General features: G+C 37.9%; 1 protein-coding gene across 2 annotated transcripts in view; it reads right to left on the reverse strand.

Annotated features, from left to right (window-relative positions):
- Window positions 1-634: 634 nt before the first annotated feature.
- The window catches only part of LOC149018770 (Mitochondrial transcription termination factor family protein), a 54479-nt gene continuing 37011 nt past the window's right edge, over window positions 635-18102 (reverse strand). The window contains exon 8 of one of the 2 annotated variants that reach the window (XM_089152917.1): window positions 635-1297. In XM_089152917.1, coding sequence (XP_089009043.1) covers window positions 961-1297 — 337 coding nt within the window. In that variant the 3' untranslated portion in view covers window positions 635-960. The remainder of the gene's footprint in view (window positions 1298-18102) is intronic. The other variant, XM_089152918.1, reaches the window with a different exon arrangement.

An 18102-nucleotide genomic window follows, 5' to 3' on the forward strand; every position in this document is an offset into this window, starting at 1 on the left:
TCTAATTTCAATGGTGAGACTATCAAAGAATGCATGGATTATTTAGAATCTCATTTAGTGGCTCTGGTCAATTAGAGCTAGTTTATTCATTACTCTTTGTTGGATTATCTAGAGCGCTTTTAATTCATTTCTGTTCAATGGTGTCATGCACTCCCTCCTAATTCAACCTCTCTCTTGAATAAATTGTTAGATGACATCCATTCTCAATCTGGTGATGCACAGCAAGCGTACAGCTTGCAGCCTACCTAAGTCCATCTCTTTCAATTCAAGGACCCCTGCCAATATGGACCATTGTTAGAAGGATATTCTCAGATGCAGCTTGGGATTCAGGTTCAAAATAAGGATGTCATGGGTGTCTTAATTACGATCCATGGGGGCCTCTTTACAGCTGCCTAATCAGTATTTTTATTTGCAGAAGCCACTACTGATTGCTGCCGCCAATGGTGATCGCGCCACATAATCAAAATAAGATCGAACGATTGAGAATCAAATGACAGGACTTTGACTTTGACTTTTACGTTCTTATGTTCTTACTTCTTATGTATAATTTAAATATCGGATAGAATTTCACCCTGAGCTCCAAAAAGATTCAAACTCTTGATGCCATACTATAAGACAAGATCTTTTTCCAACTGAGCCAACTCTTAAAGTTACATGCACATTTGATTTACAAGCATTGTAGTTAGACACCTCACTCATAGTCCAGAGATGGCTGAAATTGTAACAACAGTGAACGGTTCACAAATTTAGGGTAATGATTACAAAATTTCTTTTCCAAAGTTTGAAAATTTTTCACTTCCCTTCTCTTAATTCCCCTTGCAACTAAACAAGGACTTCATGTAATTTCACTAAACATACATAACCACAAATATAAATTGAAATAACTACTACCCCTCTAATTACAAAATCCTTTACACTATTTAAAAAATGAAATACCCCCTCCAATTTCCATTACTAACGTTATCCAGAATTGGGAGGGGGAACAAGCATCCTTCCAATACCCATAAAATCCATTGCAAAGTCCTCATCATTCTTCCCCAGCATGTCTTTCAAACTACAGTCTACATTTCGGCCTTTGAGCACCCAAAACCTGGGTTTTATCTTCTTATCTAAGGAGTAGCTAAAATATCTAGGATATTCCACTACATCCCTAACAGGCTTCTCCATGGTGTTCACAAGAAATTCAAGCTTTGGCCTCAACACCTCCTCAATGCTGTAGCCCAGTAGGGGGGAGAATCTTCGCACCATGGATGATACCTCCCTCTTTGACAGCCCACTCTTCATCAAATACCTCATCCTGCCACCACCAAAAAAAAAAAAAGTTGTTATAATAACTTTAGGTATGTAACAGGAGAAGATCTTTACTAGACTACCACAGAGCTATTAACACCAATTTCCCAGATAGGAAATTAGAATTATGACGGGTGTGAGATTGTGAAACTAGGCACTCGCAACATAATTTTTACGTTCAGACACACCCTAAGATAATTGACAAAGAGCATACAAACTCCAAAACTATGTCAAATTGGCAGTCACCCCTTTTTCCCTGAAACCATTAGTTGGTTAGAAGAAATGACAAATATACCCATTTTTGTATTATTCTATTTCATAATATAAAATGACGAACAGAGAAAAATGAACTCATGGAAGAAGAAAGAAGATGAAATTCAAGAGTTTTACTAAGGGTAACACTGTAAAGTCACAAAAGATTAAGGGTAATTTAGGAATTATGAAGTTATCTAACCATGACTTGACAGAATTTGAGGATGGAGTGTACTATTGTGCAAATTTAAAAGACATTTTGGAATGTCATTACCAATTCGGCATAATTTTGGGATGTCCCTGGTTTTCAACAATATTATCTTTGGGTGTTCCTGAAATTTTCCCTAAATTTTATACTAGCAAATGATAGATCAAACACAGAATAAAATGCAGGGATCTAACAGATTTTAACAAAAAGCACTTATTCAGAAGAGGTATTTAACAGGAAGAAAAAAAGTGGACTGGTATATACAACAGTACACAGAGTTGAGTTACATTGTTTTGACAACTAAAAAGGAACACAAGATAGAAAACGGAATTGGATTTAGCGAGAAAAAAAAAAGAACCAACATGAATTTCCCCTTAATAGAACACAAAAATTAATTTACTCTATCACAGAGACTATGATACTTGAGAACCTGCTTCAGCAGAGAGAGAACAAGTCTTGCAGAAAAAGAGAAGCAGGGTGTTGCATATAAAGGATCAGTAGAGTTGGTGCCAAGCCAGGAATTTCAGAACACCTCAGAGAACAAAAGGGTGATTGAACTAGGGTTTGATGATGCGGATATGATGTAGGGGGAGGGGGGGGGGGGAGCCAAGGGACTAGAGATCCTACAAGGCCAGGTTAGGTGTATTCTAGATGGAGGTAAGTCCTAAAGGAAAGCACTAAATAACAATGGGGCAGCAACAAATAATTAATAAACATACATATTGGACATAATATAGAACAATGATCAACTATCATCCTGAAATAATATGCAACACAAAATTCAATTGGGAAACATGGGTGGGTCATTACGACTTAAAACATAATTGAACACAAATCTATTAAAAGTTCTGAAAATAACAGGTGCTTCCTTAGTTCTACAATATGCAGCTAGCAACAGAGAACAACATATAACAATGTAAAAGAATCCTATAATTGTAGTGCAACTAAAATCCTTCTGTAGAAAGAGCAGAAAATAAATTGAGTAAAAGGAGAAGAGGTTAAAATTTCTGGGCAGCACCATGTACAGTGACATTAGCAAAACAGAGGCAGGAATTATTTAGTAAAACAGAGATGTAAGTATACATGCTAATTTCTGGGATCAACTGCAAAGCAGAAATAGATGAAATTTCAAAAAAAATAAAAAATCACAGCATGTGAGGGGTAAGGGAGCAACACAATAACCAACGGTTGTGGGAAGAATCTGCAATAAGAAATAAAAGGAGACAGGTAAAATCGCTTCTGTAAGAGAAAGAAAAGATTGAGACGAAAAGAGAATATCATCACAAAGAACGGAGAGCGGGGGGGGGGGGGGGAAGATTTCACGCAAGAGAGAAGAGAGAAGACAGAAAAAAGGACTTACCTGAGAAAGAGAAGAAATTTCATGCTAGGAGCATAGGAAAAAAATTCGAGGGAAACTTAGGTTGAAACCTAGGAAATTTCGAGCAACCTAGGGACTTTTTAGTGCATGTTTTGACATCAAGTTTCAACAAGTTTTAGGGAGTATTTTGGGATGGGACTTTACATTTAAGCTAATTTAAGTATAAAGAACACATTGGCACATGCATTTTGCTAAAAAAGTCAATGTAGGTATGTCATTCAATGTACATAGCATCAATGTAGAGTTGGCCGAAAAGTACACTATAAACTTAAGTACATGACATTCAATAACCATTTGGGTTGATTAGAACCACTCATACCTCCTTAAGTCTAACTTTTTTTAGACTGCCCCACCCCCTCCAATTCGTCTTGGGTTTGGAGAAAGCTCCTCCTCCTGAGACCGCGCGCTCTTTCTGCAATCTCCACTAGCTCCTCCACCTCCTTTTGGCTTGACCCATGGCATCCAATGGGCATCCTCTTCACTCTCCTTGGTCCTCGCACTGTTTATGATACCTGTATCCCCAAGTCCACCCCTCTTTCTTCATCCCAAATGGCTCCTGGTCCCCTCTCCCTCACCGCAATCTCACACAAGTATGGAATTCACTTCCTACCTTCCTAAACTCCCCCTCTGACCTTACCATTTGGCTTCCATCTCCCACCAAAACATTCTCCACCTCTTCAGCTTAGGACCTCCTCCGCACCCCTTCCCATCAGCCCCCTGGCCCCCTTTGGTTTGGTTCAAAGGTCACATCCCCCGTCACTCCCTTACTTTTTGGAGGGCTTTTAACCTAGCCCTTCCCACCCAATCCCTCATTATTCGTCATATCCCTATTAACCCAAATTGCATTTTTGTTGGAATAGTTCTAAGAACCTTGACCACCTTTTCTTCTCTAGTGCCCTATGGAGAAAAGCCCTATCTTCTATTTGGCTGGCGTTCCTTTGGCTTAGCTTTGGATTGGTCTTGGATCTTGGGAAATTTCTCAAGCTCCTCCATTTGTGATAGGATTGGGCAAGCTCGTTTTTTTTTGTGCTATTGTTCATCATCTATGGTGGGAGTATAATCTTAGAAGATGGACTTCCAAATCCCGCCCTATTGACATGATTTGGAAGGGCATATGCTTTGATATCTTTGCTAGGCTTTTATCAATTCCCCACCCCCCTGTTGTTAATACCCCAAGGAATAGGGTTATTGTTGTCTCCTACGATCTTAGCTCCTCCTTTGGGCCTCATGTCTGATAGTAGGCTTTGTATTTGTCCTCTTTCTTTGGTTTAATTTAATTATTCATTCATCCAAAAAAAAAATAACTTACAATAAATGGGAAGTACAACTCAATGCCAATAGGAGTGCCTCAATGGATCCATCCCGTGAGTTGAGTAGTATTGTGCCTGTAATATCCTCTCCTTCAATCAACAAACATAGACATCCCATAACATGTTATGCCTATGGTTGTCAAAGTAATCAACGATTGCCACCTTATAAGTCTGGTCATCAACATACCTAAGATAACCAGTCTAAGGGAATAAACAATTTGGATAAAGAAGTCTTGATGGAGGGGGTATTGGTTGTGGTATTTGGGGGAACATGAAAGAAACAAAAAAATCGAAAATTTGGGAAAACCACGACACTGGTAGAAAAAAAGTCCGGTTTCCATGAAATTTCTCAGGCTTCCCTCCAATTTTTTCTTATAAATCGGCTAGTTCAACCTAAGAATAAGGCCAAGTTTCGATCCAACCTCAAAATTTTGACAGATTCAATTGAAACTCAGGACTTTTTTTGGGTCCCCAAAGTTTTGTTTCTAGGTTTCAAAAATGCGAAATTTCAACTGAAATTTCGACAATTTTGACCAAATTTTGTACAATGGCCGGGAGAGAGAGTCCAAAGGAAGCATTCTCATTTTCTCTTTTAATACAATATCTAATCCTCCATCAGAATAATGAGTTACATCTCATTTTAAAAGTAAAAATAAGCCAAGGAACAAAATTTGACCGAAACAGGAATTTCGACCTTGCAAAAGGCCGAAATTTCTATGTTTCGATTGAAACTGGACACTTTTTTTCTGAAATTTGAAACTTCAATTTTGGGTCTCATATGGACTCAAAATGATTTGGATTCTTGCATACTACCTATTTCAAGCATAATAAACACTATAGAACTACTAGTTTACCAAAAAAAACCATTGAAAATGTAACATTTAAGTATATACTACATATGAGAAGAAGCGAGAATGTTACCAATTACAAGTCTATTCTATTCCATGTCTCTCTCTTCCGTCTGCACCCCATACAAATGACAATACAAGTCCCATGATGTTTACCCCATATAGTTGGCAAAGCTCTGTACGTCGCCTCATCCACATGCCTAAGATTTCTAGACGGTGGGAAGTTGTGAATCTTCGGATAAGGAACTGACTCAATTGCATATAAAAAGGCTGGTGGTGGTTGTGGTACAGAGTGAAAGATCTGCTCAACAAACGAAGGAGCACCCTGTTTGTCAGCATAAGGTCCATACTGACAATAAGGTTCCAGTAGCTAACTTCGATAGGTGACAGTGGGAGGGACACCATAAGCTCCATAACCATAAGGCTCCACTAGTAGCTAACCCAGAGTCTGATAGCCAGGAGGGACACCATATGGTCCATAACCATAAGCTCCATAAGTCAACCCAGTAGAACCAATACTCTCCACAACAGTATCATATGATGACTCTACAGGCCTATGCCATCCGGATCATCTAGAGGTGGAGTCTCTAGAATCATCTATATTCATCGATCTTATAAATCCCACCAAGCTCTTGGCATCATTCAGACGGTAGGACCCATAAGATGGCGTGCCCTCTGTGCTATAACCGTGCTATGTCTCCCCTTCCCCTTCCTCGAATATGTAGAGGAAACATTTTGGCCTAGAGATGCAACTCCAGTATGGTCTGAATCTTGTGTCACGTGGGTAAACTGAATCTCATATGTGAATCTCAGTGGTCATCCTCCCCCCTGACTCTCATGTAATGCTGGTGCTGGTGCTGGTAGCCTTGGTGGTGGTCTGTCCCTAGGATTAGCTGAATCTTAATCACGAGGTCCAACACCCTCCTCATCCCCTCCATCATCATCGTCGTCGTCATCATCATCACCATCGTCGTCATCGCCAGAGGCTTAAGTCACATCATCCTTAGTGTCGGACCAGACAATCAAATCCTCACTTTGGGTGGATGCACTAAGGTGTGGCACGAAGGGACGGGTGGGCGTTGCCAAGGTTTAAAGTATCGGTATTGAGTATTGTATCAGTAAGATTATTTTAAGAGACGTATTGTCTTGTATTGAGTATTATATCGCTCTGGCTAATGTATTTTAGTATAATTCAATGGAGACACGTATCAAGATGTATCGTATCGGTTGGGTCAAATATAGATATGTATCGGCTAATATCGTAGGGTATCGTGGAATACTTTAAACTTTGGGCGTTGCATGTGCACTCCCCTCCTGGGCCGTGAAGTCCTCCACATCAGCCCCATCTCCTCTGCAATCTGTCTACTGGGACGACCTCCATCTTCATCCAACAATGGCTCTCCACTGTTTTTGATCCAGTCAACTATTGGGTTATCATCATCATCCATTAAATATGTCGGCTAACTCGATATTGTTACGCTCTGTCCATCCCATGTCTAATATAATCCTCCTTCAGTCTCATATTATAGTGTATGTAGACAAGGTCCTCTAGACACTTCACACCCAATCAGTTGTGCATCTTTGAGAGAATGAGGCTGAAGGTGCTCCAATTTCACTCACAACCAGTGGCAAAACATGTCTGGGAGAGCACTTTGCTTGCAATCGCACTCAGGTGGGGTGAGTCACGTCCAAATTGCAACCACCACTCAGCTGCAACAAACATAGACTCCAAGTCATTTCAATACTTAAATATATAATGAAATAAATTAAAGAACTTACACCAGGGGCAGATTCCCGTCTCGATACAGCCACGGAACGACCGAAGCTCCCAGTGGCATCCCTAAATGCCTTTATCTAATATAGAAAAAAAAAATAGTTACTAGAATAATAACTTAATATAAAACTATGAATTGTGAATATCAAATCACTATCTCACCTCCATAAGGATAATTGCTTGTTTAGATGATCTGGTTCTAACTTCTCCACTACAGTTTGGACGGTATACATCAAATCTTGTCTCATCCCAAGATTGTCCTTGTAATGGTACTTGGGATTTAAATAGTATGTTGTGTAAGAAAATGTCATAAAAGGCAATAGTTAATGCTTAATAGTATGATAACATAATGAAAATTAAATTGAATACTAGACTCAACAACTCACCAGTGGATGTTGCAACATAGATTGCCATCTAACTTGTGATAACATAATGAAAATTAAACTAGACTAAACAACTCACTAGCCTTATGCAGTGGATGTTGCAACATAGATTGCTATCTAACTTAGATGATTTCAAGGACTTTCTTGTTGCCATGTGGGTGGACCTAAGCAACTTGCTGCTTCATCCTCTTTACTGCAGCAAATATGTGTGTTAGAGTAGGTCTTCTCTGCTAATCTACCATCCTCAACACATGCACCACAGACTCAAGCATCTTCACCACTATCCTCACATTATGCCAAAAAATCTCATCGAGTATATTCAATTGTGCTCTCTTTCCTCCTACGAATGAAGAACCGCCCCAGGTAAACCATTACTTTAATGCAAACATGCTCCTAAGGCCAATCTTCCTACTCTCAAAGCTCTGTAGTGCTATCTAATTACTAACAAATCTGGTTATGCCTGGCCTCACTAAGTCACCCTGACACTTGTCCCTTATCATCTTTAATGTATGTGTGTGATTATAGATGAAGGTGCTAACTTGTTGGGCTTGCTCCACAGTCTTCTTCACAAGCTTAACCTTTCTGATGTCCTTCAACATTAAGTCAATGCAATGAGCAACAAATAGAGTCCAAAAGAGCCTATATTTGTCCATCCATCAAGGCATCAATACAAAGTCATAAAGTGTATATGTAATGTAAATATATGTATTTAAAAATGAAAATTAGTACTATATGTTTTGATACCTGAAGTTCCCCTGCATCTTCAACCCAGCTTTCTTGTACTTGGAGATATTATCAGTCACAATTTAGATCACATTTTCCACTCTTACCTCCACCAGTTGCTTTAATAATTTAAAAATGTATTTTGCATCCTTCTTATCACCGGATGCAGCTACTGACTTGAGGAACATTGTCCTCCCATCACAATTCAACATGAAATCGATGATGGACTGTCTAGTGGGACCAATCCAACCATCAGCCATCACAGTCACTCTATAATGAGCCCACATGGGCTTTAATCCATTAACATACTCATTTAACTCCTCCTTATGCTTAGGAAAATAGACATTATATATCTCATATGGAGTGGGTGTGGGTCCTTGTACACCACTCCCAGCCTTGCTTATCTCCTCAATCATATCCCTATAATAGGGCCCTTGGGCTGTATGTGCTAGAATACTATGGTAATAAGCCCATTAGGAGAAAGTCATCCCCACTTTTTCCTTTACACTGCCCCATAAGTGCTTCAACTTTCTCTATTTTTGCTCAGGCCTCCTAAATAGGGCCGGATCATTGCGAAGAATTTCCTGATCCGAATCTGTAGGATGTGCTAATGAAGCTCAACCCCATGTAGGAACCTATAGGATAGGAACCTCCTGCCGCACACTTTGACTCCTTATAGAGACTTGGGAGCTGCCTGTGCCTCCCATACCTGCTAGCTCTCTAAAGGACCCACAACCCAGAGACCTCTGTTGCCTCCTTATATCATCAACCCTCTGTTGCTCCCTACTCATCATCATCGCCCTCTTGATCAGGGTCACATCCATACTCTCCTAGCTCATATAGACCATAATCCTCAGGATCTGAAAGGTCATATAAGCATGCATCCTCGAACACCTCCCTTTGTGTTCTCCTCTTTCGTCTTTTGCTTTCCCCCACTAATATATGAGGCCATTGCCTTGTTAACCTCTGAGGGTACCATTTGACACCCTACTATATCCATGTTTCCACCCGCTAATGCACCTTTAGTCTAGTGGGCCCCACCTTCTCCTATTTGTTTCTTACAGTAATTACACTTGCTCTTCCTCCTATTAGTTGTCAGTGACCTCCCGTGTTACCAAGCTATGTTTGACATCTTTGCAAGAGAGTACCTGATACAAGAAATACACACTATGTATCTTGAAAAGCTCCACAATATGCTCCAAAAATTACATACATGCTTCCAATATAATCTCCTATTTTTAAATATAAAATATATATATATAAGTATTTTTTTAATATATATAAATAATTTAAGAATATATAAAATACACACTATCTTAAAAAGCTCCACAACATGCTCCAAAAATTGCATACATGCTTCCACTAATACTCTCCTATTTTTAAATTTAAAAAATACATAATTAACAAAAAAAAAAAAAAAATTTTGATTCAACACCATCACAACAATATGGTGTCTCAAATCTCACATACATTAATTTGAAGCTCATACATCTACTATACATATACATTTTTAGCAATATACATAATTTACAAAATAATTTTTAATAACAAAAAAAAAATAGTAGGAAGAATCAAAAATTAATTTTCACCCTAAAAATTCATAGATTAATACTCTAAAGAAAACATACTAAAATTTGGAAGCAATCCAATAAGATTTAAGGCACAAACAAAACAAGAATCAAAAAATGAGGAAGTTGGTTACTCACCTTGCAAGATTTGAGAAAATCCACAAATGGAGGAGCAAATCTAGTGCTTGAATGAAATGGAGTTGTAGAAATTAAGTGAAAAGAGGGATGAAACCAAGAGAACTAAAAATAAAAATAAAAAGATTGAAAATATGGTTGAAATGTAAGAGGCGATATCGCTCGAAACTGATGATAGGTCAAAAAGTTACATTTTATAACTTAACATTGTGTTGTTTCAGTGATCGATTGAAATATCATATCATATCGACCGATATTTCAGTCGATACAATACAATATGCTACATTTCGTGAGCAAGTCCTTACCTTTCGTATCAATCTGTGATTTTGCAGACATTTCGACCAAAATTTCGATAATTTCGGTCGAATTTTGTTCCATGAATATTCCTAAGGCTGAATCTGGAAATTCAAAGTACGCTTGAGCAACATAGGCTGATTATAACGGATGGATGGAACCAAAACTGAAACAAAATTAAATACACCGAAATTAACCCTAATAAAATCAAGTAAACCTATTTGCTGCACTAAATGAAGTTATCCATCAAACCAAACAACTCCATCAATCCATGCAGGAGATGCACACAAGCTTTGTTGATGCATGTAGAAATACGTTGACGGAATAGGCTAGAAAAAGACTGTAGTACAGATTGTAATCATCAGAAGCTATGCTCTTCATCGACCAAAGGACCCCAACAGTCTGATAACCTCTGCGCTTGTCATCCACCCATATATGTGCTTTAGTAGCCTAATCTCTATGCCAGTGCCAATAATTAACTCGAAACTGTCACTCCATAGGATTAATGTCCTCATCAGGTTATGCCATGTGAGTGTAGTGGAAACTAACAACAAAGGTTTGATGATGTTTGATGGTGGAAGATTGTTGGAATTGAAGTAACAGCAAATTAGGGTTTAGTTTCCATGTTTCAAGAAAGAGAATGAAGGATTCTAGGGTTTAGAAATGGAATATTGGCAGGTGTTTGGTCGAGTACTCCTACGGCTGTGGAGGTAATTCAATCCAATAATGGGGTACTTCTGAAGGCTGGATACGTCTGTAAAGATTTCACGGTTTCTAACTGAATGGTCCTAACTGAATGGTCAGAGACGGAAGGAAAGCTAGGATTATGTTCTAGAAAATTATGAGAAGAATCAAGGTTGTGATATGATTCAACTTACTTTTTGTTGAAGATCCTCTTGAACAACAGCATGAATGGATAAGAAATCCTTGAGTTGTTGTAAAGCATAACCAGCAAATAGAAGAAGCCCAAGGGATCAAATATCACAAACTTGAGGGTCGCTTGAAGAATTCGGTAGATGGGGATGGGAGATAGAACAGCTCTCTCACGAAGGAATACTCGAAACAAGGTTCTCGTTCAATAAATTGTGTAGTGCCTAATGGTTGAATAGAAAAGGTATAGAAATTCAAAGTCTAATTAGGAAACAATACCAGGATTCCCAATCAGAAGCTACTCCCCACAACAGAACCCAAAATGGAACTAGACAACTGACGTTGGCGGTAGCTTAGGAAGGGAAATCCCTCTCAGGATTGCGCCAGCTAGTGCTAACGCAAGTTCTCAAGGGGGATGATTCCCTCTCCTGTTCTCTTTGTTTTGTTGAATTCTACTTAGAGTTCAACTTCCTCTCTCCGACTTATAGTTTTATTTCTAATTTTCCTCAAATGTAAACCTCTAAATACCCCTAGTGGGCGGCAAATGAGACATGTATTCTGAGATTCAGTTGGTTCAGATTGTACAGTATCAGAGCTACAGCTCTTTTGATCCAAATCCGCAAGCCTTCTGCAGCTCTACTCTCTTCACAACAGCATCTGGTGCAAGTTCTCAACAGGAATAATTCCCTCTCCTTTTCTCTTAATTTGGTTGAATCCGACTGCTATGGGGAGAATGATGGACTAGTTGTTACCCCCCTTCTTCCCACTTGATAAAACAAAGAATTCAGATATAATTCTGCCCTTTAATTGTTCTCCTCAATACCTGAAGATTCGAATTAAAAAAAAAAAATCTAAGAATCGATCTTCCCCTCTGGAGATCTCAACCTGTAGCAAATCAGAGTTCCATTCACTGCATACCCAGCAGTAGTGGATCAAGCTTATCAGGAAAAAGCTCTTAAATTCATTATAGATTGCACTAAATATTTGACCCATATACTGCACGTTAAAGTACCTCAAATATCGTTAGCTTTGTAGACAAACCTTTAAGATGACTACATCAGAATGAACTACAACAGCAGGGCCCAAACAAACTACATCTGAAAACTCTGATGGTAAAAACGACTACCTAATGTGGACAAGATCAGCCTACATTACCATTACTGGCCATGGACTTCTAGGCCATATTACAGGCTCCACTGTGAAGCCAAGAACCCCTGGTCCACTTCCAGATCAATGGCTTGCACATGACTCTCTCATGATGCCCTTCTTGATTTGGTCAATGAAACCCAATTTACATCGAACCTTTATCTTGCTGGAAACTGCTGCTAGTACTTGGACTGCTGCTAAAAAGACACAAGGTAAGGTTGGAAATAGGGCTCAGATTTATGAACTCCGCAAGCAAGTTCATGACACCAAAGGAGGATGTCATCTTTCAATATTATAATACTCAAGTCTCAATGGCAGAAATTGATGACTGCTACAAAATTTTTCAGCAACCGATGCTAATAATATTCCAACATATCACAAACACCTAGATGAGATTCGGGTGTATGATTTCTTGGCTAGTCTCAATGTGGAATATGATCCCATTCAGCTCGAAGTTCTTAGCTGTGATCCTTTTCCCACTCTCTAGAGGAGACATATGCCTCTGTACACAAAGAAAATTGTCGCCTTACAGCTATGCTTCCTCCCTTTGCACCTGACATATCATCCCTCCAGACTCAGACAGGTCCAATACAGAAGCTACAACCTCAACTAAAGATGTCAAAAAAGTATGAACAATGTTGTTAACTGTGGTATACCCATGCAACATGTTGGAAATTGCACAGGAAGCATACATATTTTGAGGCTAAACAAAAGGCTGGTTGTGAAAACAACCAGGGAAAGACTCAACCTAATCAAACTGGAGCAGATCCTACTCTATTCATAAAGCCTTCAGGCTCTATGCTGATGAATTGCAAGCTCTCCAACGTTTACTACAAGCTGCCCTTACTACTTCTAAGCATCTGCTCTGCTACTTCTGGTCATCATCGGCTCACTCAAGTATTTCAACCCCACATTTTTATGCTTTGCCTGTATCTGATTCTTGGATGATAGACTCCAAGACTATAGATCATATGACAGGTTCTTCCACCCAGTTCCATCAATATAACTCTCTTTGGGAGATACATAGTTCGTGTGGCAAATGGATCTTTTCCCTCTACTTCTAGGAAAGGTTCCATTTGTTGTTCTCCTACCCTTAGCTTATCTTCAACCTTGCATGTTCCCTCTTTCATGGCTTAAGATCTCATTCTTGACCCAAATCTCGGCCAGCCAAAAAACCAAGATTTGGTATTTTTCCAGGCTCAACTTGAGTGAACTCAAGAACCCATCTTGGTAGATTTTTGGGCTTAGGTTGGGCTGACATGTGGTACTTAGCTTATTTTAGGCTTTCTAAAAACAGTGGTGGCCTTAGATTTGTCAAAAGAAACAAGTGTACCTATGAGTTCCAACTCAACCAAAGATTCCTTGGCCTTTTTATAACCGCCATTTTTTTGTTCTACATGTCAAACAACAATTGGTATTTGTAATTTCTAATACTAGTACTACATCATAACATGTGATATTTTTCATTATCATCAAAAAGAGAGAGAGGGGAGAAAAAAGAGTTGGCCTGTTGGTAATAACCAACGCTTCTTAGTGGAGAAGTCATGTTCAATTTCCCTTCGCAGTATATTTAAATTATACATGAATACCTGACGATATAGTCAAGCTATCGAGGTCCACATAAGTTGATTTAGATGAACCTCATAAAATAATAATAAATAAATAACCAAAAAAAAAAGAACAAGCAGCCTTATTCCAATAGATTCAACTAGCCTTTTTTCTCCCTGTATAATGTACAATATATTACGGTATATTCCATGGAAAAAAATTTGATCGAAATGGTCGAAATTTCGACCAAAATGCCTGCAAAATTCCAAATCGAAATGAAATACAGGTATAGGCACGAAATGTATCTTGTATCGTTTCGTATCGACCGATATTTCGGTCGATACAAGTCGATATTTCGGCCCGATACCATATCGGGCCGAAATGATACCTGGGTAGGCTTTAAAATATCCAAATCAACCCAGTTTTCGACATTTCGACGCTATTTCGACCTACCAAGCCATTTCGACCTCCTTTTGAATTTTTTGCTAATTTCTCTTGTTTTCATCCCCTTCTACACCTAATTTCTAGTATTCCATTTCCATCAAACACTTGATTTGCTCCTCCATTTGTGCATTTTCTCAAATCTTGCAAGGTGAGTAATCAACTTCCTCATTCTTTTATTTTTGTTTCATTTGTGCCTTAAATCATGTTAGATTGCTTCCAAATTTATATATGTTTACTTTAGAGTGTTGATCTATGAATTTGAAGTGTCAAAATTATTTTTTTATTCTTCTTACTATTTTTAATTTTTCTGTTATTAAAAATTATTTACTAAATTATGTATATTGCTAAAAATGTATATGTATATACATGTATAAGCTTCAAATGAATGTATGTGAGAGTTGAGACACCATATTGCTGTAATGGTGTTGAATTAATTTTTTTTTTGTTAATTATGTAATTTTACTGTATTTAATATATATTTAAATAATTAAAAAATATTTAAATATTAAAAAAACTAATTAATTTCTGTTTTAAATTTTTAAAATAGCGGAGTATTAGTGGAAGCATGTATGCAATTTTTGGAGCATGTTGTGGATATTTTTAAGATAATTTTTGTGTATTTTATATATTTTTTAATTATTTATATATTAAAAAATACTTATATAGTTATACATATATTTTTTTTATATTTAAAAATAGGAGGTTATTATTAGAAGCATGTATGTCATTTTTGGAGCATATTGTGGAGCTTTTCAAGATACTTAGTGTGTGTTTCTTGTATCCGGCACTCTATTTTAAAGATGTCAGACATAGCTTGGGAACATGGGAGGCCACTGACAACTGATAGGAGGAAGAGGGAGTGTAATTATTGTAAGAAACAAATAGGAGGAGGTGGGGCCACTAGATTGAAGATGCATCTAGCTGGTGGTAACAGGGTGCCCAAAGGTGCCCGTAGAGGTCAAGAGGGCAATGGCCTCATATATTACTGGTACAAAGCAAAAGAGGAAAGAGAAGAGAACACATAGGGATGAGTTTGAGGATGCCTGCTTAGATGACCTTCCAGATCCTGAGGGTTATGGTAGGGATGAGCTAGGAGACAATGACCCTGATCCAGAGGCTGATCAGCTGAGGAAGGCGATGATGATGAGTAGGGAGCAACAGAGGATTGATGACATGAGGAGGCAACAGAGGGGTCTGGGTTGTGGGTCCTCTAAAGAGCCAGTAGGTATGGGAGGCACAGGTGGCTCCCAAGTCCCTATGAGGAGGTCTCAGAGTGTGAGGCAGGAGGCTCCTATCCCACGGGCCCCTATAAGGGGTTGAGCTTCCTCAGCACATCCTACAGATCCGGATCTTGAGATTCTTCGCAATGATCCGGCGCTATTTGCGAGGCCTGAGCATAAACAGAGAAAGTTGAAGCACTTATGGGGGAGTGTGAAGGAGAAAGTGGGGATGGCTTTCTCCAAATGGGCGCATTACCATAGTGTTCCAGCACATACAGCCTAGGGGCCCTACTACAGAGATATGATTGAGCAGATAGGCAAGGCTGGGAGTGGTGTACAGGGCCCCACTCCATATGAGATATATAATGTGTATTTGCCTAATCATTTGTATGGGGTGCAGATGGAAGAGGGAGACCTTGAGGCTTGAATAGAATAGACTTGTAAGTAATAACATTCCCGCTTCTTCTCTGATTCATGTACTATATACTTGGAATGTTGGATGTTACATTTTCAGTAGTTTTTTAGTAAACTAGTAGTTTTATAGTGTTTATTATGCTTGAAATAGCTAGTATGCTAAAATCCAAATCAATTTGAGTGCATTTGAGGCTCGAAATTGAGTTTTCAAGAATCAAGAAAAAAGTATCCAGTTTCGGTCGAAATTTCGACCTTTTCCAAGGTCGAAATGTTCATATCGATCGAAATTTCTTCCTTGGTATATTCATAAGTGTAATACTAATGTGTATATTTTTATAATACCAATATCTTATGGTATCTATTACTATAATATGCCAAATTTCTTTCATGAATCCTCACAATAAAAGATAATTATCTACCTCTATGTTTCCATTATTAAATCTAATTCCCTAAATTACCCCTTGTCAACGCTTCCCATTCCTCTACGTACGTCTCCACATCCAACTACCTCTACCATTCATCTTGTTGCCAACATCAAACCCCCCGCCCCCTTCCCTTTTTCCTTCATTGCTAGCATCATTTCACAGTTATGCACTAGTATTGTTTATTGGTCCAAAATATCACCTTGACCATTTACCAAGCAAACATAACTTACTTTGATTATTATTATTTGTTACTCTTATGTTTAAAGTGAAATGATACATCAAAAATGTGCAATTGTTCCAATTCCACATTATGACATTACAGCCAATCTATGAAGTTTTAGCAATATTTTGCCATGTCAGTAAAGGGCGATACAACATGCAGGGGTGAAACGAGTTTTACAGTAAGTCGCAGATATATTGGTTAGAAATTCGCGATATATCACTGATTCGGCGATAAATTCACAATATATCGTCGAGAATTTCAGTTTTATAAGGAAGTTTGGACGAAAGTTCATCCATTTTTAGGCGAATTTTGCTTTGATTTTTCTGCATTTCCCATCCACAATTGATTGGCTCCTATAAACTAAAGATGTGATTAAAATGCATAAGGTAAGATCGATTGACCAAAACACCCCTAAAGATGTGATTAAAATGCATAAGGTAAGGTTGATTGACCGAAACACATAAGGTAACATAAAGTTTGATTAACCTATAATTGGAAACCAAATTATAATTGAAATGCAAAAGGCAAGGTTGACTGAAATGCATAAATGGAAACCAAATCATAAGGTAAAGTTAATTGAAATGCATAAGGTAAGGTTGACCGAAATTATATTTGGAAACCAAAGATGTGATTGAAATTATAAGGTAAGGTTGATTAGAATTGTAATTGAAAACCAAATCACAATGTAAGGTTGATTGACCTATAATTATAAGGTAAGGTTGATTGACCATAATGCACAAGGTAAGGTTGATTGACCTATAATTGTATTAGGCTAAGATAACCCTCGAAATTGGGGGGCGAAATTTGACCGAAACCCCACCCAAATGTCGAGTTTCCAAGGGTATTTTTGTCTGATACAATTATATGTCAATCAACCTTACCTTATGCATTTCAATCAACCTTATCTTATGATTTGGTTTCCAATCATAATTCCAATCAACCTTACCTTGTATTTCAATTAACCTTATCAACCTTACCTTACAAATATATATCAATCAACCTTAGCTTATGATTTGGTTTCCAATTATAATTCCAATCAATCTTGTCTTATAATACCAATCAACCTTATCAACATTGCCTTATAATTTCAATCACGTCTTTGGTTTCCAATTATATATATCAATGAATATTACTTTATGCATTTCAATGAATCTTACCGTATGCAGTTCAATTATAATTTGATTTCCAACTATAGGTCAATCAAACCTTACTTTACCTTAGGTGTTTCGGTGAATCAATCTCACCTTATGCGTTTCAACAAATCAACCTTACCTTATGCATTTCAATCACATATTTGGGGGTGTTTCAATCAATCAACCTTATCTTATGCATTTCAATCACATATTTGGGGTGTTTCGGTCAATCAACCTTACATTATGCATTTCAATCACATCTTTGGTTTCCAATTATAGGAGCCAATCAATCGTAAATGTAAAAAAATAAAAAATAAAAAGAATCAAAGCAGAATTCATCCAAAAATGGGTGAAATTTCACCCAAACTTCGTTATAAAACCAAAATTATCGATGATATTTCGAGAATTTCTATATCGGCGACTTATTGTAGAATACATTTTGCCCCTACATGTCGTGTCACCCTTTACTGAAACAACAAAATATCGCTAAGTATTTCGCCAAAACTTCATACCTTG

This window comes from Hakea prostrata, chromosome 4, assembly GCF_041222555.1.
Source record: "Hakea prostrata isolate BN-2017 chromosome 4, UWA_Hpros_2, whole genome shotgun sequence".
In the NCBI taxonomy this organism is placed as follows: Eukaryota; Viridiplantae; Streptophyta; class Magnoliopsida; order Proteales; family Proteaceae; genus Hakea; species Hakea prostrata.